The 26,162-nt window shown below is 35.5% G+C and overlaps 1 protein-coding gene across 2 annotated transcripts in view; it reads right to left on the bottom strand.

Moving 5' to 3' along the window:
• Positions 1 to 1,004: 1,004 nt before the first annotated feature.
• The window catches only part of LOC110594297 (UPF0547 protein C16orf87), a 29,212-nt gene continuing 4,054 nt past the window's right edge, over positions 1,005 to 26,162 (bottom strand). The window contains exons 2-4 of one of the 2 annotated variants that reach the window (XM_021705841.1): positions 23,912 to 24,008; positions 8,113 to 8,295; positions 1,005 to 2,036 (exon numbers count right to left, since the gene is read on the bottom strand). In XM_021705841.1, the coding sequence (XP_021561516.1) occupies positions 1,918 to 2,036; positions 8,113 to 8,295; positions 23,912 to 24,008 (399 nt within the window). In that variant the 3' untranslated portion in view covers positions 1,005 to 1,917. The remainder of the gene's footprint in view (positions 2,037 to 8,112; positions 8,296 to 23,911; positions 24,009 to 26,162) is intronic. The other variant, XM_021705842.1, reaches the window with a different exon arrangement.

Genomic DNA, 26,162 nt, shown 5'->3' on the forward strand with positions numbered 1-26,162 from the left:
ATGACAAGTAGTATGTTCCAAGACCATTACAACATTCTTAGACAAATTCAGCTTTATGAGACAGCTTAAAAAATATCAGAGAACACAATTTTTAGAGAAATTTCCTGAATAGGTTACATCACAAATAGGGGAAAGCCTAATTTGCCCCTCTACCAAAGAACTTTTTAAATAAGCCAATGATTTAACACCATGACCATCTGAAATAAATTACTTCTTTACACGGTAAGTTCCAGCCTCGTCACCAGTCTCCTTCCCTATTGTATCCATGACTATTCTAACATGACTTTCCTCTAAGGGTCTTCAGCTTTAAATGGATAGACTCTGACATCAATAGTTCTTTATAGAGATGCCTACTCCATAAGCCTTCCTTTTTCTGAGGACATACTCAAAAGCATTTTTAGATATTATTTTTATATTTTCTTGTCAAAATGAAAATAGTTTTCTTATATTTCAAAGATAAAAATCACATTAGCATTCTTGGGAATAAACTTTATTACTAGGGCTTTAAAATGCATACAAGATAATTGTAGTAGTACCTATAGGTAAATACAAGGATTGTGGGGGAAAAAAAATTCTACTTCCTGCCTAGAGTACCTCTTAAGCTCCCTCTGCTGGCTACAATTTAGATAAAGTAGGACAACATGTGAATCTTTTTTTTCTTTTGAGAGGTGATGAGAGAGGCAGGATGAAGCTGACAGTGCAACTACTGAAACTCAAAGGGAAATTCTCTTAAGGCTAAATCTAACTGATGAGTACCTTCCCTAATAAGACTTCTGGACTTCCAAACAGATTCAGCCACTGGGGTGAGGGTGGGGGGGTACCTGAAATAAGGGAAATTACTGTCAAGTTTGAATATTAATATTAAATTGAAAAACAAAAATGCAAAAGCATTTAGTATAAATCAACTATAAACAGTTATCACTTACTACTAGAAAAATTAAGAATTTAAGTGTATTTCACAAACTTCACAGAACAAAAACTTATACCACACTATTAATCTATTAGTTTCAATATTAAGGTTTATTTTTTTTTTCCAGAGTGAGATTAAGTAACAATTTAAATAATTATCTGTATGTATAAATGAACATCCATTCAGATAAAACATTACTGCTTAAAAGAGGCTACCTAAGAAATATTTTGTATGTAATAAATATATTTTATGTTTAGGTTAACAGGCACCATCTTGAGAGCAGAAAAGGTATTTTTAACCAATAAATAAATTACATTCAAGAAAACAAGATGTTTATATCTGAAGTATGATATATCCTTAAATGTTTTTCTTCATATAGCACCCAAACTTCCCAAATGTCTAGAAAGTATCTCCCAAAATATAACTCATACCTTAAGTCATAAAAATAAAGGCCAAGAAAAAATCAATTTAAGACAAAATGTACAGTTTATATTCTTAACTCCCCATTCAATAAAATATCAATTGCCAATTTATTAAAAGTAAATGAACTGTATATATGCAATCTGTTAATGCTGAAAATCTGAAATATAATATTTTTAAAAGTCACTCTTTCTCAAAGTACTTAAAATATTGCATCTCTGGTGGCAAACCTGAAAACTATCAAGCATTTTATTTCCCTAGTTTTCATTCTTCCACTCCCATCTCTATTCCTTTATCCTTTAACAGCCATCCATTGTTTTTTGTTTATTTTTTTGTTTTTGGTAAATATACTTACTTACATCCCAAACACAAAACACTGACAATACTCCTTGGTAAACAAGGAAATCCCAGAACAGTCCAAGCCTACAGCTTTGCTCCCAAAGTGTGGCACAGGCTAAATGACAGGGAAAAAAAAACAATCAATGGCCCTTATTGATGCAGTCAGAATGCTCCTGAGAGTCCACAACTGTTTGAGAATTTGCTGATGTAATCCTGAAGACAGTATCAACATATTTTGCAGACAAATATCAGAGAATAAGTCTTTGATTGATAATTTTTCTATTTATTTCTGCCAAGGCGACTGAAAACACGAAAGCCTTTTCATCAGAGAGGTTAGCATAGATGTCAATTTCCTTTTCCTGTTTCTCTGTTAAAAGAAAAAGAGAAAGCTTAATGTAAATGTGGTAATTAAAAAATACTTGAGGCTTTCAAGTATCTCTTTAGATGACAATAAATATACATAATACTAACAATATATATTACATGTTATACAGTATCATGCTACTAAACTGAAATTTTTTAAAAATGACACAGTTATTGAAATGCCATGAACTAAATGGAAACTGTATATATATATATATATATCTCTATACACACCGTCTATAATATCTATATCATTTCTGTAAAAATCTCAAGTATTTCTTTCTCTTCACTAGGATGAGCTTACTGTCCAATCAAAATGAATTTTCTCACCCAAAAGATGGTCCCTTCTGAACACCAATAGTGCCTTTATGAATATATTAACTTCTTTACCTTAGCCCTGCTATAGAAAATAAGAATAACCAACATTTAATTCTATTTTTCCCTCTCCTGATTACAAATGCAATCCAAGTTCATGGTAGAAAATTGAAAAGTACAGAAAAACAAAAAAAGAAAATAAAACCCATCTATATTATCCCAGAGCCAGCTATAATCACAATAAACATCTTTGTGTATTCTGTCAACTTCTTTTTTCAGACTCTTCTACAATCGTACTTTTGTCTTTTTTTGTTTTGATTTTTTAATCAAAGTTAAATATATAGAGTCAAATCATTTTTATTCAACCTGTTACAAAATATGGAAGTCCTCCTTCTCTCATGCACGTTTCCCATACTCCAAGTGCAACTACTTTTTTTCAGTTGTTTCTTTTCATTTTTTACCTCTCTAAGCAACATTTTTATGTCCACTTCTTGATTTTAGGCATTATTAATTAATCTTCCACCATGAAAAGTTAGTATTTTATTGTTTTCCGTATCTTAAGCCCCGTACTCTTCCTATCCCATCTTCCCATTACAATTACATCACAATTTAGGGGAGATCAATATTCAATGTTTACATTATTCCTCTAACTATGTAAATGATTTCACTTTTCCTGCACATTGTTTTTTTCCTGAGATTCTTTCTCCATCAGCTTAGTTTTCATTACCAATGAGTTGTACAGATCTTTTAGAATGTTTACACATACTAGATATTATATCAATTTTATTTTCTTGAATAAGTCTTTCCAAGTCTTCTGCTCAGTCTGAAATGGTTGATTTCTAGACCTGCTACATAATTATCATCAAGATCTCTCTTCAACATCATGCTGGATATAAACATCTTTCTCTTGAGTTGGACCCTGTGTCCTGGGTCCCAGGACACTTTCTTGGTTTACTTCTTCCTTTTGATGCCAGGTATCTTGAAGTAGCTTCCTGAGAAAGGGAGTACAGGTAGCAAATTTTTTGAGACCCTGAATGTTAGAAAGTGTCATTAGTCTACCTTCATGCTAATTCATAGTGTGGTTGACTAAAGACTCCTAGATTTCCTGAGTAGTACGAAGGCAAAAAATTGGCTTCCAACTAATGGTGCCACTGTTTTAAAAAGAGCCAATACCTTTTTTTTACAGCTATTTAAAACGTTATTGTTAAATTTACATACAGTGAAATACACAGATCTTAAAGTACAATTGGATGAGTTCTGACAAAATATACATCTACGTAACCCACACCACAATCAAGATACAGGAAATTCCTCATGCTCCTTTCCAGTCAATTCCTCCCCACCTCATCAGCAACTACTGTTCTGATTATATCACCACAGATTCATTTGCCTGTTCTTAGACTTCATATAAATGGCATCATCTAGCATGAACTGTTTTGTGTCTAGCTTCTTTCATTCAACATGTTTTTAAAATTCATTGATGCTGTCTGTTCATATATGAGTAGTTTGTTCCTTGCTGGGTACTACTCCACTGTATTAATTCCAAATACCACTTTCTTTTCTTGCTCTTTTTTCCCTGAGCACTTGAAAGAGTTTCCCTTTAACCAAAGAGATAGGATTTATGATGATAGGCTTTGGCATAATCTCTACTTTTAACCATCCACTGGTCTGGGAATTTGGTGGACCATTTCAATGTGGAAACTCAATGTCCTTCAGGTCTGGAAAAATTTCTTGAATTATTTCATTGATGACTTCCTTCTCCTCCATCTTCTATGTTCCTTTTTGGAACATCAGTTATTTATAGATGTTGACTTCAAACTGGTCCTCTAAATTTCTTATCTTTCCCATTCTATTTTTTTTTTCTGTCTTTCTCTCTCTCTCTCTCTCTCTTTCTTTCCTAGAGAGAGGGAAAAAGAGAATCCTAAGCAGGCTTCCCACGCTCAGAACAGAGCCTGATATGGGGCTCAATCTCACCACCCTGAGATCGTGACCTGAGCCAAAATCAAGAGTCGGATGCTTAATCGACTGAGCCATCAGGTGCCCCTTTCATCTCTTTTTCTATTTCTCTGCATTCTGGTACAATTCTTTAATTCTGTCAATAAACCTGTTAAAGTTTTTCATTTCTGCAATCTTTATATACACACATATTTTTTTAGATTTGTATTTTTAAAGTTCATTTTCTAGGTACTTTTTTGACATGTGCTTTTCCATTTAAATATCATCTTGTTCTTGTTTCATGACTACAATATCTTCTCTTGCTAAAAACATTAATAGTTTTAAGTTTTTCTCTTTCCTGCAAAATCCTGTTTTATCCAAGTTATTGTTTTTTCCCTGTTGTTTGGTCTTAGCCTTTCATATAGATGCTTTCTTCTGTATATCTGAGTAATTCTTGATAATATGCTCATATTTAAGAATGGGATCCAAAAAGATGATGAGCTCATACCTATCTGTGGAGCTTGACTGTGATCACCAATTTAGGATGATCTGACTGGGCCATTTGTGAAATCCCTAATGAAAGTTCCTTATATTAGGCCCTTTCTCTTGGGTTTTTCAGATTTCCTAGAGAAGATACTGCTAATTCTCCTACCTCGAAGATCCAAGCCTGACCACAGAACTCAGTATTTACTATCTCCAATTTTCACGTAATCTTCCTGATCTCAATATAGTATCCCTGCCCTCAGTGATACCTGGTGTTCCATTAAATCAGAGACTCTGTTTTGTTTTCTCTTTTTGAAAGGATAAATTTGGAAGGAGGGGAAAATGAGGTAAACAGCCCTAGCAGGCCATTAAGAAACAGACTTCCAAACAATCTCATTTTTAGCCTCACCTTCACCTCTACACTTCCAGACATAACTGATGCACAAATTCCTGACCTTAAGGCAGCTGTGTAATAAAAATCATTTTTTTTATTAGTTTTTCCCAAAGAGGCTGACAGTTTAGATTTCATGGGTCTACTAAAGCAGTTATCACTTTCTAGAATTCTGCTGCTTTTCCCATTCCTTGTCCTTGTGAAATTTGGTCCTTTTAAAAAAAAAATCCCTTTACTATAATATTACTAAGATTTGAGGATGATGGAGAGCATGGTGTGGTTATTCAATCTACCAACTTGAACTTGAACTCTACATAAATCTTGTATGTTCATTAATAAGATATTCAGAATTGCCCATTATATTTTAATCTAAATGTCACTCCTACCTTACTAATATTCAAAATAATCATACTCCCCTCATATAAAATGAAAACTTATCTTAAACCAACCAAAATTTTTTAAGTTTAATGGTTTGTTTTTATGATTGTATAAAAATATTTTGCTATCTAGATGTCTAACAAGCTTTCCTTTTCCATTCTTTCTTCTTCCTATTCTTTTTCAAAATATAGAAAACAAAGTCAATTAAAAATGTGTTTTTTATACATAAACTGTCCTTACAAAAGGTAAAGCTTGCTTCAAAGTTTTCAAGTACCCTATGAGCAAGAAATCAATAAAAACTGAATTACAGTAAATAGCTAGTTAATACTAAGAAGCATATGAAAGAAGTCTATTCTAAAATACATAGAGATTTCAGGGGCGCCTGGGTGGCTCAGTCGGTTGAGCGACTGCCTTCGGCTCAGGTCGTGATCCCGGAGTCCTGGGATCGAGTCCCGCATCGGGCTCCCGGCTCGGCGGGGAGCCTGCTTCTCCCTCTGACCCTCCCCCCTCTCATGCTGTTTCTCTCGCGCTCGTTCTCTAATAAATAAATAAATAAAATCTTTAAAAAAAAAAAAATAAAATAAAATAAAATACATAGAGATTTCAAAAGTTCATATTTCTTATCCATATTATATTTCGGGAACATGGTCTGCCTCAAGGGTTGGTAAAATACAGCCCAAGGTCAAATCTGGCCTGCCACCTGTTTTTATAAAGTCTTACTGGAACACAGCCAGGCCCATTTATTTACATATTGTCTATGGCTGCTCTCCAGCTACAACGACAGGGCTGAGTAGCAGCAATAGAAGGCTGTATGGCCCACAAAGCCTAAAATATTTATTATCTGGTTCTTTACAGAAAAAGTTTGCTGACCTCTTCCCCACCCCTCCCCCATGGCCTACATGAAAAGATTCCAGTTTATTCTACAAAAATTGCTTTGAGCACCTTCCTGTTTGTATTAAAAATAAATCAAAAGCATATCTTACTCTAGAAATAGCTTAAAACTTTTCTATTAATAAGCTCAAAATATCAGGAAAAAAAAAAAATGATAGCTAACTAAATTCTTTTCTCAAGTTAACATGAATAAAAGTTCAGACCTGCACATACAGATTCCTAGAACAACTATCTAGATTTCATTTCCCCAACTAAAAGACTGTCATTATCTGTTTGCTCATCTCCTCTCACTCACCACCAGAAGCATTCCTTCTCCATTCTTTGGGTTATACTCCCTTTACTTCAACTGAAAAGAATGTCCTGTTTTCTGGGCCAAGCAGTATTTCTCTGGATTTTTTGTTTTTTTCCTGCCTAGTTTCCCTGCTGAAGCAGTTTTTAGCATAGATTTTTCTGATCATCCCATGTTAAAAAACACATTCAAATTTAGAAAATAACTCAAACTCTCTGGAAGAGCAGCGTAAGAGAAGGAAAAAGAAAATGGAGTACTATTACCCAAGGAATTAAGGAATATCTAAGTATTCTTCAAAGAATACAGTCAAATATGATATAAGCCTTATTCCTTTAGCCATACAACACTAAGACACCATTAACTCTGAAAAAGCTAAAGACAGCTATACCGGTGAAGTTATTTTCCCTAACAGTTATAACTTTACTGAAATAAAAGCATACAAAGCAGATAGAAATGGTAAACAGGTTAAAAAAAAAGTCTCAATGTCTAAAATAAAAGAAATTTACACTTATGCTTGAATATCTAAAACTGAATGCCTGAAAAAGCAAAGCATAACTCACCAACAAGATAAATTATAAATGCATTTCACTGAAGATGAAATTATTTTAATAGATGTTTTTAAGTAATTATAAAGAGCAGCCATCCCCTTTTTCCATTAATTACAGGCTTGAAAGTCTCAATTGTAAAAGATATTCATTCATGGCCATACAGGGGTTCATTATCCTAGTCTAGTCTCTCTACTCTTGTGTCATCTTTGAAATTTTCCAGATAAAAGGTTTTTTAGAAGATGTATAAAAAGAGAAGCTGAAGTTTTAGTTAATGTGTTAAAAACAAGTTATTGGCAGACATACTACTTATCAGAAGAAAGGAGAAAATCTATAAGGAGAAATATGAATATATTTTGGACCAAGAAGACTTTACCCAACTATCCAAAAGCTGCCTCAAAGTAGGGAGGACATAATGAGCAATTTAAAAATTCATACTGAAGAATACTTTCAATATTAAATTTTAAAACTCATAGTGTAACAGTTGGAAGTAAGTCTAACAGAACTCAGATTTATCTTTAAAAACAAACAAAAAACCATTTTAACAGGCTCCTCTAGGTTGTCATATACAAATTATTATCTCTGAACTCTACTATCATCAGTTTATAGCAAGGTGAATTTTACCTAATTTGAGCCTTTATAGCTTTTCAATAAGAATTAAATTCTGTAATTAAAAAAAAAAAACAAAAAAAACAAGCATCTACCCTGGAGGAAATGTTTTCAAACTAAAATATGAGTTGTGATTTTAAGTCCAGGAGCTCAATGCCTACCAAACACTTTCTTTACTACTATCTAATTAAGATCTAGAAAAATTTAATACTTGAAAAACAAAACTGCTTGGATTTATTCATACCTCTTTCTTCCTCATGTTTTTTGGCAGATGCAGTTTTAGGTCTTCCTCTTCCTCGTCTGATATGATCTGAATGGCTGTTACTTCGAGACCTCTTTCTGTTTTCTAAATCCTTATTTACTGTAGAATTTATCTTCTCTCGCCTAACTCTCTCTGTTCGCCTCCTCTTGGCCTCATGCTTGTTTTCTGTATGGATGAATAAAAGTGATATATTTTAGGGCTTAGCAAGAACTGTTTGCCCAAGTTCTCATTGTCTTCTTTTTCTTTCTAAATAGCACTAGAGTTTTTGCTGCCTGGCATATTTTATAAAACTACAACCATAACATCTACGTTCCTCACACCCACACAGGAAAAAAAGAAATTCAACAGAATTCAGATCCTCATTAACTCATGAGGTAGGAGGAATTGTAACAAGACCAGTTTTTTTATTTGGCACCTTTAATTTCAGCCCCTACATGTTCACACAATTTCACAGCGATCTTTCTGCCTTTTTCCTTCTCTCTGCTTCCAAGCTAAAAATGGTAAAGTATTAGAAATTCCATTCCTTTTTGCCCCCTACTCAAATTATAGACTGAAATATGTCAAATATACAGAAGCAAAACTGATCTTAGTCATAATATGTTAAGGTTACCAATAAAAAGCAAACAAAACATCCACAGAAAATATAAAAACACTAGGGAAGTAATAAGTAGTTTTCACTTAGCCACAGATGAGATCATTTCTGACATTCTCAGAGCATGCAGATCCCTAAATGGAATAGCAAAAGGGGAACTTTACTCAATATGGTGATTTAATTAATGCCAAGAAGCCATCCTTCTCACTCCAAACAATTCAAAATGTTGGATAAGCCAAACAACAAATTAAAAAAAAAAAAAAACTTGCTTTAATACATACCTGAACTCAAAAGCAACAAAGAAAATTCCCCAAATACGTAAAACCACAATGGTAAAGGGCAAAAATAGATAAAATTCATATCCCAAAAAGGAAACAAAAGATTGTAATATAAGTATGCTTAATAGACTAGTGTAAAATTAAAAAAAAAAACAAAAAACTTTTAAGTAAAATGGTAATGGTTATTTTGAAATGCTGTACCCTTAGAGAATTAGTTAATTCTAATCTCAGATATATACCAGATGATGCAAGAACACTTAATTATTCCAGATTGCAGGGAAGTTATCAAAGACAACCAGGGTCTTGTTAAAGGACTAAAGGGCTAACCTGAAAAGGCTCCCCCTGGCCACTTTACGACAATTCGAGCATCAACACAAATAGTAACTGTAATAATAAATTGGAACATCAAATATACTTAACACTATGAGTACATGACATTAAATTAAAAAAACACAAGCAAAAACTACTTGGCCACCATAGGAAGATGCTAAAGAACCAACTCCCTATTTTGAAAGCTTAAATAGAATAGAAAGAATAAAGCATTTATCCTGCCTTTTCTATTCAAACTGTACCACTGACTGGGTAACCAAAGGACAGATAAAGAGAAGTTTCTAATTTAAGAATTACTGTGGCTAAAAAATGAAGAATGATAAAATCAAAGTATCACCATTTTTCTTAAAGATTTTATTTATTTATTTGAGAGAGCAAGTGAGCACAAGTGGGGGAGAGGGGTAGAGGCAGAGGGAGAAGCAGGCTCCCCACTGAGCAGGGAGCCCAACATGGAGCTCAATCCCAGGACCCCTGGATCATGACCTGAGCCAAAGGCAGACGCTTAACCGACTGAGCCACCCAGGCACTCCAAGTATCACCATTTTCAACCAGAAATGAACTAAAGGATGTAAGTGCTGAACATAAATAGCTGCTAACATTACAAAAACAGAGACAAGCAGACTTTATGTGTCACCTGACAGAATACCTATTAGGTAGTCTTATCAAGAAAATCAAATCCCATCAAGCTTTTGAATCCAAATTACAATTTACAGGAAAAATAAGTCACTGGAGAAATGTGTTATCCTACATTCCTACACCATGAAGACCCAAATAGCACATCCAGATGTACATGTGATAGCTTCTTCAACATACAATTTGCAAGGAAAAAAAAGAAAGAAAACAATAGATAAAAGAGAGCTAAAAAAGACATTGCCCATACGTAATGTGTGGACCTTACATAATATGCTTTTTAAAACTTTATTTTTTTTTAAAGATTTTATTTATTTATTCATGAGAGACAGAGAGAGAGAGAGAGAGAGAGAGAGGCAGAGGGAAAAGTAGGCTCCCCGCTGAGCAGGGAGCCCGATGCAGGACTCGATCCCAGGACCCTGGGATCAAGCCCCGCGTCGGGCTCCCTGCTCGGCGGGGAGCCTGCTTCTCCCTCTCCCTCTGCTGCTCCCCTTCCTTGTGCTGTCTCTCTCTCTGTGTCAAATAAATAAAATCTTTTAAAAAAAAAATAAATAAATAAAAAAGTTTTTATGAGACACCTGAAAACATCAACACCAGTTGGGTATTTAATATTAAGGAATTACTGTTAATTTTAATTGTGCTTATATTTTTAAAGGTCTATCTTTTAGAAACATATAATGAAACATTTATAACAAATTATATGAGATTTGCTTAAAAATAATATGCAAGAGGGACACCTGGGTGGCTCAGTCGGTTAAGCAACTGCCTTCAGCCCGGGTCATGATCCCAGGGTCCTGGGATCAAGTCCCGCATCGGGCTCCTTGCTCAGCGGGGAGCCTGCTTCTCCCTCTCTCTTCCTCTGCTTGTGCTCTGTCAAATAAATAAAATCTTAAAATAATAATAATAATAATAATAATAATAATAATAATATGCAAGGGAAAGAGTAAACATGGGTATAAATGGGGCCAGGTTGGCCATTTTCCTTCTGCTCTTGTGTATGCTTAGAATTTCTCAAAAAAAAAAAAAAAAGTTGAGAGAAATAGTGATAGGTAAAGCTTTTTATAGTATGCCTTTTCAAGTTCAACAATGAATTTAGCTACCCACCCATCTCTGCAAACTTCTCAAAAAAGAGCTATCTGTACTTTCTGCCTTCAATTTCTCACCTCCCATTCACTAATCACTCCAATACAGATGCCCACTCAATGAAATGGATCAAGAAGGGCAAAAATCTCTGTTATCAAATCTAACAGCACCTCTCTCTAATCATCTTAATACCAACTCTCAAAAATTCAAAAAGATGACTACTCTTTTCCTTAAATTATTCTTCACTTGATTTTCAGGTTTCCAGGTATCCCATCTCACCAGTCATTCCTCTCTATCTCCTTTTGGTGTCTTCTCCCCCAGGTTCTTTCTCATCTTTAATATTAAAGCCCTAGGACTCTGATCTGAGCCCTCTTCTCTTACTTACACTCTGTCGAGATAATCCATAGATCCAAACATTACACTCTATGATTTATGATGGTTCCAAAATTTATACTTTCAACTCCGACCTCTTCCCAAAGTTCCAGACTGCCTACCCAGCAGCTTCACTCTAGTATCTTACAACCATTTCATATGTATCAAAAAATCACTCTTGATTTTCCCTCTTCCAAAGCTTCATTATATTAGTAAATAGTACTACCCAGTTGCAAAAGCCAAATAATTTGTAATTATCTGGGACTCAGCCTGCTGCTTCTTATATCATCACAAATGTCCACAGGTACTCCTTGCAAAATATATCCACAATTTCTTCATCACTCTACGTTGATGGGCAACATCCAAACCAAATGCATTTCCTACATAGCTGCCAAAATTATCTTTAAAAAATTCAAAAAAATTCAAACTGCATAGCTCCCCTTCTAAAATCTTTCATTAGCTTTTCATTGTATTTAAAAATAAAGTCAAACTTCCTTACCAAAGCCTACAAATGTCTATAAGACCTGACATTTGCCTCTCTCTCCAATCTTCTCATACTGCAACACTCTGTTCACTATACTCCAGACATGCCTTCCTTTTAATAAAACAAGTTCCTTTCCTCCCCTTAAATGACTGCATTTGCTAATCCTTCTGCCTAGAGCTCACATCCCAAAACTTTTAATAAGACCACTTATTTACTTCAAATGTTGATTTATAGGTTACCCCTGAGTCTTACAGCTCAAATTACTTTTTATAATCTAATACTATGTTATTTACTTATATGCTCAATCCATTAGAATATAAACTCCATGAAAGTTGGGATGCCATTTGTCTGTCTCATTCACAGAATCTAGAACGTTACTGACACATATTAAGTAGTGCTGAATAAATAAAACTTATTTAGACGGAGCACATGCATCTACCGTCCCCTTTCTGGAAAATCCCACTGAGAAGAGAATAAACACGAGTAAAGGTAAAGAGAAAAAGGAAAATAGGTCTGTACTGATGGAAACAAGGAAAGGATGCTACCAATCACCCGAAATTACAGAATTTCAGCAAACCAGCAAACTCACAGATTCTGATTAAGAAACCAGAATAGGGGGCACCTGGGTGGCTCAGTCGGCGAAGCCTCTGACTCTTGATTTTGGCTAAGGTCATGGTGTCAAGGTAATGGGACTAAGCCCAGTGTCAGGCTGTGCTCAGAGGGGAGTCTGCTTGAGATTCTCTCTCTCCCTCTGCCCCTCCCCGTGCTCATGCTCGCTCTCTAAAATAAATAAATCTTAAAAAAAAAAAAGAAAGAAACCAGAATAGAAGACACTACAATCCAAAACAGAAACAAAAGATGGCTCCTATAGAAAGGAGAGCTGTTCTTCCCCAAAATACTCCCAGGACAGAACAAAAAGTACAAATAAGAGAGAGCAGGCCACAGAGTGATCATCAGAATACTTACAGGCCTACTGCAGAGCAAATGACATAAGGAAGTAAAGCTCTCAGGAACCAAGCAATGTTCCAAAGAACTATGAACCTCCAAAAAATAGAAAACACAAACAAATGGCAGCTCCTCATAAAAATGAAATAATATAAAGAATTTCACATTCTCTCCCAGGATGAAGCTTTCCTTATTTTAGCCATGATGGAATTCAACAATGTCTCCCAGCTCATGTAATCTACCAATAAGCTCCTCCCAACTGTAAACTAAAGAGATCTATAGTCAAAATAGACCTTTAAAACAGTGTAGGATATGGGGCGCCTGGGTGGCTCAGTCGTTGAGTGTCTGGCTTCAGCTCGGGTCATGATCCCAGGGTCCTGGGATCGAGCCCCACATCCGGCTTCCTGCTCTGCAGGAAGCCTGCTTCTCCCTCTCCCACTCCCCCTGCTTGTGTTCCCTCTCTCGCTGTCTCTCCCTGTCAAAAAATAAATAAAACCTTTAAAAAAAATAAAAAATAAAACAGTGTAGGATAGTCATGCAAGTTATCTACACTGATAAATCAAACCATTTATGAGTATCAATAGGCAATTAAGGATTACCAGCAATTTAAGGAAAATTAAAAGTATAATAGAGAAGAAACAAGTTAAAACAGGAGGAACAAAGGTAGTTCAAGAAACATGAAAGAAATAGGGGCGCCTGGGTGGCTCATTCGGCTAAGTGTCCTGTCCGACACTTGGTTTCAGCTTGGGTCATGATCTCAGGGTCATGGGATCCAGTCCCACATTAGGCTCCATACTCAGTGTGGAGTCTGCTTGTCCATCTCCCTCTGTTCCTCCCCTGCCCTGTCTCTCTCTCTCTCTCAAATAAATAAATCTTAAAAAAAAAAAAAAAGAAGATAATCTTAAAACATTCTAATGCATACCTTCGAGACATCTGATTGTACTTTATACCATTAAGAATAAGATTCTTTTGCAAAAATAGAAAGCTCAATCCTAAAATTCATATGGACTCTCAAGCAATGTGAAATAACCAAAAGAATCTTGAAAAACAATGCCAGAAGTCTCACACTTCCTGATTCCAAAACTCACTACAAAGCTACAGTAATCAAAAAAGTGTGGTACTGCCATAGGACAGATATATAGACCAAGAGAATAAAATAGAGAGCCCAGAAATAAATCCCTGAATATACAGTTCAATGATTTTCAAAAAACAATGCCAAGATGATTCAAGGAGAAAAAGATAGTATTTTCAACAAGTTGTATTGGGAAAACTGGATATCCACATACCAAAAAAATGTAACTGGACCCTTAGTTTATACCATATGCAAAAATTAATTCAAAATGGATGGAATACCTAAATATTACAGCTAAAACTATAAAATGCTTAGAACAAAAAGAAGGAAAAAGCTTCACATAACACTGGACTTGGCAATGATTTCTTGGATATGACAATGAAAATACAGGCAACAAAAGAAAAATAGGCAACTTGGATTTCAACGAAATTAAAAACTTTTGTGCATCAAAGGACAGTATCAACAGAGTGAAAAAAGGCAATTCATGGAACGGGGAAAAAATATTTATAACATTTATCAAATAAGGGATTAATATCCAGAATAAAAAGAACTTCTACAACTCAATAACAACCCAATTCAAAAATGAGCAAAGAACTTGAATAGACAGAAGACAGGCAAATGAAAAGATGTTCAACATCACTAATCATTAGAGAAATGCAAATCAAAACTACGTTATCACTTCATACTGATTAGAATGGCTCTTATCAAAAGTCAGAAAGGCAATTCTGACACAAGCTACAACATGAAGTCTAAAGACATTATGCTAAAGGAAACAAGTCAGACACAAAAAATAAATGCAGTATGATTCCAAATAGGAAGTAACTACACTAGTCAAATTCACAGGTACAGAAAAAAGAATACTGGTTGCCTTGGGGCAGTAGGGAAAAGGAATGGAGAGTTATTGTTTAATGGGTATAGCATTTCAGTTTGGGAAGATGAAAACAGTCCTGAAGATTAATAGTGGTAATCGTTAAGTACACAATATGAATGTACTTAATGCCACCGAAGTGTACATTTAAAATGATTAAAATACAGGGCGCCTGGGTGACTCAGTCAGTTAAACATCTGCCTTCAGCTCAGGGCATGATCCCAGGGTCCTGGGAGTCTGCTTCTCCCTCTCCCTCTGCCCCTACCCCCGATCATTGTCTTTCTCTCAAATAAATAAATAAAACCGTTAAAATGATTAAAATACTGATTTTATGTTATGTGTAAAATACCACAAAAATATGAAAAAAGATTCAATGAAAAAAAGAAATTAGAAAACAAGATGAACTGCTCAAAATTAAAGTGCAAAAGACAAGCGAAATAATGGACATCTCTGAAAGAAGAATTATAGCTCTAGACAAGGAAATCAATGAAATTTCCTGGAACAACCCCCCCCCCCAAAAAAAAGAGAGAGAGAGAATAGGTGACAGTAAGTGAAGAGAAATGAAAGAAAGATCCAAGAAATCCAATACTCATCCATGATGTAATTACTAATTATCTACCCATTATTCATTCTCCCTTCTTCATTAAGAACAAGTTGTTCTAGGGGCGCCTGGGTGGCTCAGTTGGTTAAGCGACTGCCTTCGGCTCAGGTCATGATCCTGGAGTCCCAGGATCGAGTCCCACATCGGGCTCCCTGCTCAGCGAGGAGCCTGCTTCTCCCTCTAAAACCCTCCCCCCTCTCGTGTACTCTCTCTCTCTTTCTCGCTCTCTCAAATAAATAAATAAATCTTTAAAAAAGCAAAAAAGAACAGGATGTGCTAATCAAGAGGGAACTGGGCCCAGCTAAAATATATACATTCAAAGACCCTCCGGCAGATGAAGTGGCCATGGACTTTTGTTCTGGCCAATGACAAATAAGTGGAATTGGGTAAGGTTTCCAGCACAATTTTTTTTTTTAAGGGGGTAAGCATAGCTGGCATGTCCCTTTGCCCCTTTGCCCTTCCCTCTTCTTCTTCTTGGAATGCTTAAGAGATTCCTGGAGTTACAATAGCTACCTTGTAACAATGAGGATGAAAGCCAAATCTCAGGACAGAAGAAACCAACCTAGGTCCTTGATGATACCACTGAATCACTAGTCCTGTACTGCCAACTTCATCTTTCTTCACTGAATAGTGAAAAAAAAAAAAAAACCCCACAAACTATTTGTCCAATCCAGTGTCAGTCTCTGTGGATGGTAATCCTGATATATCATCCAACAGGTATACCAAGAAGAAGAGAAAAAGACAGTAGGGAAAAAAGAAATAATAGGTAAAAATTGCTCTAAACTGAAGATTTGAGCCCTTAGATGGAAAGGAAGAATGAGAATGACATTTAAATGTGAGTACAGGACTCTAGGTGACTTAGCCAAGCGTCCTACTCTTGGTTTTGGCTCAGGTCATGATCTCAGGGTTGTGAGATCAAGCCCCCGGGAGTCGGCTTTGGATTGTTTCTCTCCCTCCACCTCTGCCCCTCCCCCCACTTGCATGTGTGCACACACACACTCAAAAATAAATAAATAAATCTTTAAAAATAAAAAACTAGGGGCGCCTGGGTGGCTCAGTCAGTTGGGCGTCTGCCTTCGGCTCAGGTCATGATCCCAGGGTCCTGGGATCGAGCCCCGCATCGGGCTCCCTGCTCAGTGGGGAGCCTGCTTCTCCCTCTGCCTCTGCCTGCAGCTCTCTCTGCTTGTGCTCTCTGACAAATAAATAAATAAAACATTAAAAAAAATAAATAAAATAAATAAAAATAAAAATAAAAAAATAAATGTGAGTACACAGTAAAGGCCTTTCACACAATGGAAAACAGGAAATGTACCACCACATAGCTTCTATGAAAAAAATTTTTCCAGGTCTGAAACAACTTTCTGGAAAATTTATTTTAGAAATAAAAATACATGAATTAAAAAAAAAAAAAATGATACTGAAGAAAAATGGGATTATCCTAAGAGTACAAAGGAAAGAAATCTTAGGGACGCCTGGGTGGCTCAGTCAGTTAAGTGTCTGCCTTCAGCTCAGGTCATGATCCCAGGGTCCTGGGATCGAGTCCCGCATCGGGCTCCTTGCTCAGCAGGGAGCCTGCTTCTCCCTCTCCCACTCCCCCTGCTTGTGCTCTCTCTCTGACAAATAAATAAAATCTTTAAAAAAAAAAGAAAGAAAGAAAGAAATCTTAGTATGACAACTATGCAGCAGACCTAAGATCAGTCAGTCTTAATTAGAAGAAGTCAGAAGATTCTACAAAAAAGTCTTAAAAATGAATATACTCATCATTATACAAACTGTATGAGTAAGAACTTAAAAGTACAGGCAGAGGTAAATAAAGGTATGCATTCTTCCACCAAAGGCAAAATAAAAACCTAAAGCCATGTCCCATATATGAATGTAGAGCAATTTTAAGTGATTAGCAGGTAAGAAACAGTGTTTTCTGAAATAACAAAACCAAACCTTCATTGTCAAGTAATTCAGAATTGAGGACCACTTACTACTAAATTAATGTTCAGTCACTGAGTTTATAAAAAGTACTGACAACTGGCAATAATCATTTCACTTTTTTCTCTTAACTAAAAGTGAGTATGTCATTTACAGACTTCTTGGCTTATTTATCAGCCTTTGCCTGCTAACTTACCTTAGACAATAATTTGAAAAGTAAGTTTAGGTTTAAATTTTTTGTTTTTTTCCTTCCCCTAATTAAAAATGAAAGGTTGTTATTTATCTGACTAAACTTAATCTAAAACTCATACCCAGGGGTGCCTGGATGGCTCAGTTGTTAAGCGTCAGCCTTCGGCTCGGGTCATGATCCCAGGGTCCTGGGATGGAGCCCCACATCGGGCTCCCGGCTCAGCAGGAAGCCTGCTTCTCTCTCTCCCACTCCCCCCTGCTTGTGTTCCTGCTCTCACTATCTCTCTCTGTCAAATAAATAAATAAAATCTTAAAAAAAAAAACAAAACTCATACCCACTGAGAAACATACAATTAAATACTAAAAAGCTATTCCAATGTCTTACTGTTTTATCTTTTTTCTTACTTTCAGAGAAGTCTTTTATGAACTAGTATGTCATTTAGAATTTGTTTACTTTTTTCTTTACAGTTTTTTATAATTAAAATTTTTAAAGGAAAAAGGTATATCCATAATTATTAAATGCAAAATGGCACCCTTGATGTCACAAAACACCTGGAATAGCCATCAGAAAAAACAAATTTAGGGGTGCCTGGGTGGCTGAGTTGGCTAAACGTCCAACTCTTGATTTTGGCTCAGGTCATGATCTCAGGATGATGAGACTGAACCCTGTGGCCCACTCCGTGCTCAGCAGGGGAATCTGCTTTGCTCCTCCCCCCACTCTCTCTCAAGTAAATAAACAGATAGATAAATACTTTACAAGAAAGAAAGAAAGAAAGAAAAAGAAAAAACAAATTTAAACATCTGAACAAAGCAGTTTGTTCTCACCAAAAACTGTTTCTGTCAGAATTTGGTGACTGATCAAGTATTTGAATGGTGCTCAAGGTTTGGTCTACAGTACAGATACTCTCAATTTTACGAAATACAATATTTCCTTTAATCCCTTTTTAATTTTATTTTTTTAAAGATTTTATTTTTAAGTAATCTCTACACACAATGTGGGGCTCAAACTTACAACCCCAAGAACAAAAGTCATGTACTCCACCAACTGAGCCAGCCAGGAGCCCCTTCTTCAATCTCTTTTTAAAGAAATTGCTTCAAATTGACAGTTTAGGACTTAATCTCAAGACTATTTTTTAAATTCTTAGGCTATCATTCAATTTAGAAATGAACTCCTACAAGAACAAGACAGTTAATTTTTTAAAATTTATCTCCATTTAATACTGGCCCCCCAAAGAGAGTAAAAGAAACAACACATACCTAACTCATTTGGGAAGTTGTCAAAGAATTATTAATTGCCTTGAGGTTCTATGCACTCCCACAAAACACTGAGCATTTCTTAACACAGATTTTTTTGTAACATTCATCTCTGCCCCTCATCAAAACTAAAAAGCTTTTAAAAAATCCTTTGATTTCCGGGCGCCTGGGTGGCTCAGTTGGTTAAGCGACTGCCTTCGGCTCAGGTCATGATCCTGGAGTCCCGAGATGGAGTCCCGCATCGGGCTCCCTGCTCGGCAGGGAGCCTGCTTCTCCCTCTGACCCTCCCCCCTCTCGTGTGCTCTCTGTCTCTCTCATTCTCTGTCTCAAATAAATAAATTTTAAAAATCTTAAAAAAAAAAATCCTTTGATTTCCATAATAAATTTTGTTTATTTAAATGTATTTTCAGCTAGACAAAATTCTATACAGGTCTAGTGTCCTACCTCCCCATTTCTATTGTGTTATGAAGATACACAGATAATATATTTGAAAAATGTGAGTTTTGAGCAATTCAAGCTTAGATAAATCTGACTTGACAGATTATTTTCCTCCTACATGTCACATGTCACAAAGTTACTAAATTTCAACCCACTGAAATTTAAAATTATCTTTTATAGCTTTGATTTCACTTTTAAAATAAGTTCAATTTGAACTTTACAGATGGCTCTTTCTTGTTTTAAATGTTTAATTACATAAGTAGAAGTCTTCCTTGATTCCTTCCTCATTATTTAGTGATCTATCCATCTATGCATTACATGTAGAAATAATTTTGTGGGGTCTTAAAAGCAAATGGAAAACAAAATGACCACATGATACAGCAATTCTAATTCTGGGCATTTATCCAAAGAAAATGAAAACACTAGCTTGAAAAGATATACGCACCCCATGTTCACTGCAGCATTATTTACAATAGCCAAGATATGGAAACAACTTAAATGTCCACTGATGGATGAATGGATAAAGGTAATATGGAGTTTTATTCAGCCATAAAACTGAAATCTTGCCATTTCTGACAACATGAATGGACCTTCAGGGCATTATGCTAAGTGATATGTCAGACAGAGAAAGATTAAATACCATATGATCTCATTTGTATGTGGAATCTTAAAAAACAAACCAGAACTCATAAATAACAGAGAACTGATTGGTGGTTGCCAGAGGTGAGAGTTAGAGGGGGAGGAGGAGGTGAAGGGGGTCCAAAAGTACAAACTTCTAATTATAATATTAATATGTCATGATCGTGTAACATACAGCATGGTGACTATAGTTAATAATACTGTATTGCATATTTGAAAGTTGCTAAGAGTAAATTTTAAAAATTCTCATTACAAGAAAAAAATTTTGTAAAACAAAAATGAATTCATGCAAGTATTGTTTTATACTTTTCCTTAAATTAACTTTGTTTTACAGATTTTTCCATGTCAGTACATAAAAATCTGCATCATTCTCTCTAATTAGCACATACTGTTGTTCCCTAAAAGATGTACCCTACTTAACCATTTCCCTATTGATATTTGGCTTAATTTTCTGCTATTATAAACAGTGTTGCTTATAAATCCTAATAAATATTTCACTGTGTATTAAAAACAATTGTATCTTTAGGATACATACCTACTGATAAAAAGTCTAGATTCTAGGTTATGTGCATTTAAAACTTTAACAACTACTGTCAGACTGTTCTGCAAAAAAGCTGTGCTGATTTACAACCTCACCACTAGTATGAGACTTTGGATTCTGCCATACTCATAAAAGCTCTTGGAAATCCTTTACATTTTTGTCAGAATGCGGGTAAAAAGAATGGTATTTTAATTAAACTGCATTTCCCTGATTATTAACGAAGTTCATTATCTTTCCAGATATATATTATCCATTTTCATTTTCTGTGTATAAATTCTCTAATTAAAACTGAAATGTTCTGGATCCCACTGACAATGTTCAAGTACTTGATAAGCTATAGAGATTTTAAAAATTATGTACTCAATCTCCCACATACTACGAACTATCCAAGGCAAATCTTTACTTTTAAGAAATTTAATTGTATAAATGAATATTTGAGTACCTATAACATACTAAACTGTTTACATTAGCCACATTCACGTGCACTTCATCTGCACTTCAATCCTCTATCTAAGGCTTATACTATAAGCCTATCTTATACTCAATAGCAGCTGCTCACAGAGGTTAATTAACTTGTTAGAGAGTGACAAACTCTCTAACTGAATCTGAAGCCAAGGTTTCCAACCCCCATGTCTGACTTATACCAAATTGTTCTCTAGGCTTTGAATACTCTTAACCCTTTCTCCTTAAAACCTTTTCCTCCTTTAGTTTCTACGGCACAGTCTACTCCTGATGTTCCTCCATCCTTTTAAACTTTTCTGTTTCTTTTGCTGGTTCCTCTTCCTCCTCCAGGGAATTTCTAGGCTTTATGTCTCATCTTTACTTCAAGGTCACAAGACCACTCTCAATAAACAACAGACCTTAGGAAATTCCAAATGTAAAATAATAATGAACTGCTTCTTACTCATCACTATGACTTACGTAACACCACTCTCCATTGGTTGTTCTCCTATAGCTGACACGTACATGTACATCTTCTCAGTTGACCTAAACTCCCTCCCTAATAACCTGCACCCTTTAAGACTGGAGTTTGCCACAGTTCAGTCACTGAACTTCCTCTTCCTACCCTACCAACCCTCTGGGCACAAGCTCATCCATTTCTATGAGATCAACTACCATCTATTCACTGATGGCTCAAAAAATTTACCACCAGTTGAGGCTATAGCGTAAGCTTCAGACTATTATGTCCAACTGGGAAAAAAAATCCACATGGATATTTCATAACCACACCCAAAACTTAATTCTTCATCTTTCCCTCAAAACTTGTCTTCCTTTTTATATTCCCTTTCTAACCAGTAATCCAAGTCATTGACAGTAATTGTAAAATTCTTCCCTCTGGTTCAAGTGATTCTGACTCCTTAATACTTGCAGCATCTGTCCCTTTTCTCTGTCCTTGTTGGGTATCTTCTTTACCTCATTTCTCACCTGAACCACTGGTATATAGAAGGCGCTTGAAAATATTTGTTGAATAAAAAAAATAAAAACACTTGTCCTGCTAAGGGCACGACCATGTCTTACTTATTTTGGAGACCCGGAACTGAGTTGACACGCCACCCCAGATACCTACTGAATGATCATTCCCGGGTTCTCATACCTGAATCAAATGCTTAGGGAATAAGACCCAGAAACCCATTTTTTAACAAGCTGATTCCTATATAGTTATCCAGCAAAGTCTTTATTCTAATGATGAAAGGGAACAAACTCAAACAAAGGCAGAAATGGAATTAAATAACTTTCTTGCCACTTCTATATAGACCTAAGATAAAGAGACCTCTCACAGACATAAATATAAATAATTCCTGAATCACTTGCTACTACAACCTAAGCACTAACTCAGCATTCTCACTCAGTTAACATACTGCAATAGCCCGCTTCTATCTTGTATTCCCAACAAACTATTCTCTAGACAGCAGCCAAAATGGAATTTCTAAAAGACAAATCAGAGCATGCTACCTTTTCCTCACTCCATCCTACATCCTAGGAATAGTTTGTCCTCATATTTTAAGAAGAAAATCCAAAACTTCTTATTCTGGTTTACAAAGCCCTACACAATCTGGCCTCTATCCCTGTGGCCTCATCTCCCACACTCCCCTGCTCTTACTGTCTACACTGCAACCACATAGGCCTTTTTGTTCCTAAAATATACCAAACTTTTTCCAGCCCTAAAATTTTTGCATTTGCTATTTCATCTGTCAAGAATGTTCTTCTCCTTGATCTTATCATGGCTAGCCCCTTGTTTCAATTCAGCCTCACTTTAAATGTCCTTCTCAGAGAGGTCTTCTCCAATCACCCAATCAAAAGTGGCCTTCCAGACACATGCTAGGACAGCAATCTATTTTAATTTCCTACAATGCATTTATCACAAGCTGTTTATTTGTTCATTGTCTATCTCATGCCCACAAGAATGTAAGCTCCATAACAGCAGTGAACTGCCTTAACAGTAGATTCATTCATTATGCCCAAGGCTTAGAACAGTGCCTAGCATACAGCAGGTACTCAAAATTTATTTGTAATCAATCTACTTATTTGGAGATCATGACTATTCTGATTTTATCTAAGGATAAACAACAAAATTTCATCTTTTTGAATTTCAAAATTCAATCCATTGAATAAATCCAATTTGTCTACATTAATGGGCAAGTAAAATTCCAAAAAAATTATTTTTTAGATATTCTAAATCAGAGAATTATAAAAAATAACCAATATGTCTAAAAATTATATTCACCTCAAAATCAAGTTATATTTTTCCAGTCACTAGTCCAAAAAAATATTTTAAGTCATTATAAATTTTACTAGCACTGAGGAGGATAAAACCAAATGTCCATCAACCAGTGAATGGGTAAATAAATTGTGGTTTATCCATATAAAGAGCACTACTAAGCAGTAAAAAGGAATTAATTCTTACTGATATACACAATGATATGGCTAAATCTTAAATTATGCTCAATGAAAGAAGCCAGGCAAAAAAAAGAGTATATACTGTATAATTCTATTTATATATATTTTATTCTATTTATATATAAAGTTCTAGAAGTAATGACAGAAAGCACATCAGTGGTTATCTGGTTAGCAAGGACAGAGTAACAAAGGGGAACTAGAAAACTTTTGGGAATGATGAACATTATTCATTATCTTGATTGTGGTGACTAGTGTAATCATAGGATAAAACGTATCAAACTGTACACTTTAAATATGTGCAATTTATTGAATGTCAGTTATACCTTAATTAAATTACTTTTTTATTTTTAGAAATCAGATCAGATCACTCCCTTGCTTAAAACCCTTCAATGGCTCTCCATCCTTCAATAATAAAAAATAGAAAATTTGCTACAAGATTTATCAGCATTATAAGGGAGTTAACATTTAAATGGAATGAAGAGCAAACTAATGTCATAAGCTGATTTCCAACAGCTAATAAAAACCAAAGGCATACTTCAATAGGTTTTAATTTTTAACTTCAAGATGTAAATAATATATTCACAAAAATTAATTTTACACTTCTAAATCAAAAAGCTAAGTATGTGGTAAACTCTCACAATTACCTGTAGAAGGTGGTGATTTCTCTGGGTGTTTTGCATTTAAAAGTTTTCTGCTAATAAATATATAACCACAAGGACACGATTTACATGCAACAGGAACCTGTACAAAAATAAGAAAAAGTGTATTATTACTATTTTTCTACTAAACTTCTCAGTGTTTATGTAGTCTCCTGAACTGAATGATAAATTACCAAAGTAGGAATCATAAATTTATTTAAACCCCACCTCCTTACAACAAATTGAGACTGGTATTGTGTCCTACACATCTTCACATTCTCCGAATGCTTTACAATACCATGTACATAGAAAATGCAGGATAAACATGTACTGATGGCAGTGACCAATAGAAAACCATAACAGAATCAGAACAGGGGAAAATATGTGGAAAAAAGGTAGTATTTCCTAAAATATCTGTTTGATGGCAGTTTATTAGCACCAGCTGGAAAAGGGAGCGTGGTTGGGAAGTAATTAAAGTAATCCCAGCGTAAGAATGAGGACCCAACTGGAATAGTGAGAATGGAAATGGAGAAAAGGTAGATGTGCCAGACATTTCAAAAGGGGAAAATACTTCCACTATTTTCCCAAAGAGAACAAAAACACTAATTTGAAAAGATATATGCACTTCAGGTTTATTGCAACATTATTTATTAATAGCCAAAATATGGAAGCAACCCAAGTGTCCATCCATAAATGGATGAAGATGTGATACACACACACACACACACACACACACACCAGAATATTACTCAGACATAAAAAAGAATGAGATTTTGCCAGGTGCGACAACATGGATGGATCTAGAAAATATTATGTTAAGTGAAGTAAGTCAGAAAAAGACAAATATCATATGATTTCACTTATAAGTGAAATCTAAAAAACAAAACTAATGAACAAACAAAAGCAGAAACAGACCCATAAATACAGAGAACAAACTGATGACCCCTTGGGGGGGGGTTGGGTAGGGGATAGGGGAATAGGCAAAACAGATGAAGGGGAGTGGGAGGTATAGGTTCCTAATTATAGAATGAGTGACTCACTGGGTTGAAAGGTACAGCACAGGGAATACAGTCAGTGGTACTGGAATAGCCTTGTATGGTGACAGATGGTAGCTCCATTTATCGTGAGCATAGCATAACCTATATAGGGTTGTCAAAACACTATGTTGTACACCTGAAACTAACATAACATTGTATGCCAACTATACTTTCTTTAAAAAAATTTTTTTAAAGGGAAAGTACTGAAAATGACTCTGGTTCTAATAGGAGAGGGCAAGATGCCAATTACCACTGACAAAAAAAGAATAGTTTACAACTACTACTCTGTGGGGCAAAAGTATAGCACAAAACAAAAGAGAATGTAGGAGGAGTCAAGATCTAGGATCTTTTAGTCTCAGCTCCAGGAAGGACATTGGATAAAACACTTAAGCTCTTCAAACTTCTGTTTCTAAATGTGTGAATTACAAGTAGCTCCTTTCTCTATTTCAAGTCTATAATTTTTCAAAAGCCAAATGTTATTAAAAATCATTTTTTTTAAAGATTTTATTTATTTATTTGACAGAGAGAGAGCACAAGTAGGCAGAGTGGCAGGCAGAGGGAGAGCGAGAAGCAGGCTCTCCGCTGAGCAGGGAGCCGGATGTGGGGCTCGATCCCAGGACCCTGGGATCATGACCTGAGCCGAAGGCAGCCGCTTAACAGACTGAGCCACCCAGGCGCCCCTAAAAATCATTTTTAAAATGTTTTGATTTCTTCGCAATCATTTCACTCATATTAACTTTTTTTCACTCATATTAACTTTAATATTAGATCCTTGAAATCAAGACATGTTCACCAAAAACCAGAAATTAATCTCAACAAAAAGTACTCACAGAATATTTTATGGTCAGAAAATTGCAATTCACTTTGTAAGATAAATTCCATTTGCCCATTGTTCTGCTTGTGTAAAAGTTTAGTTACAATTATAAAGCTTTTTATCCAGGGGTACCTGGGTGCCTCAGTCCGTTAAGTGGCTGACTCTTCATTTTGGCTCAGGTCATGATCTCGGGGTCCTGGAATCGAGCCCTACATAGGGCTCCATGATCAGTGGGGAGTCTGCTTGAAGAATCTCTCTCCCTCTCTCTACCCCTCCCCCCCACTGAGTGCACTCTCTCTAAAATAAATAAAAATTAAAAAATAAAACTTTTTATCCATGTATGTAAAGAATGCTTCACAGTCTGAAATATAAATACTTGATCTAATTAAGCTTAATTAATATTTTG

This window comes from Neomonachus schauinslandi, chromosome 16 (assembly GCF_002201575.2).
Source record: "Neomonachus schauinslandi chromosome 16, ASM220157v2, whole genome shotgun sequence".
NCBI lineage: Eukaryota > Metazoa > Chordata > Mammalia > Carnivora > Phocidae > Neomonachus > Neomonachus schauinslandi.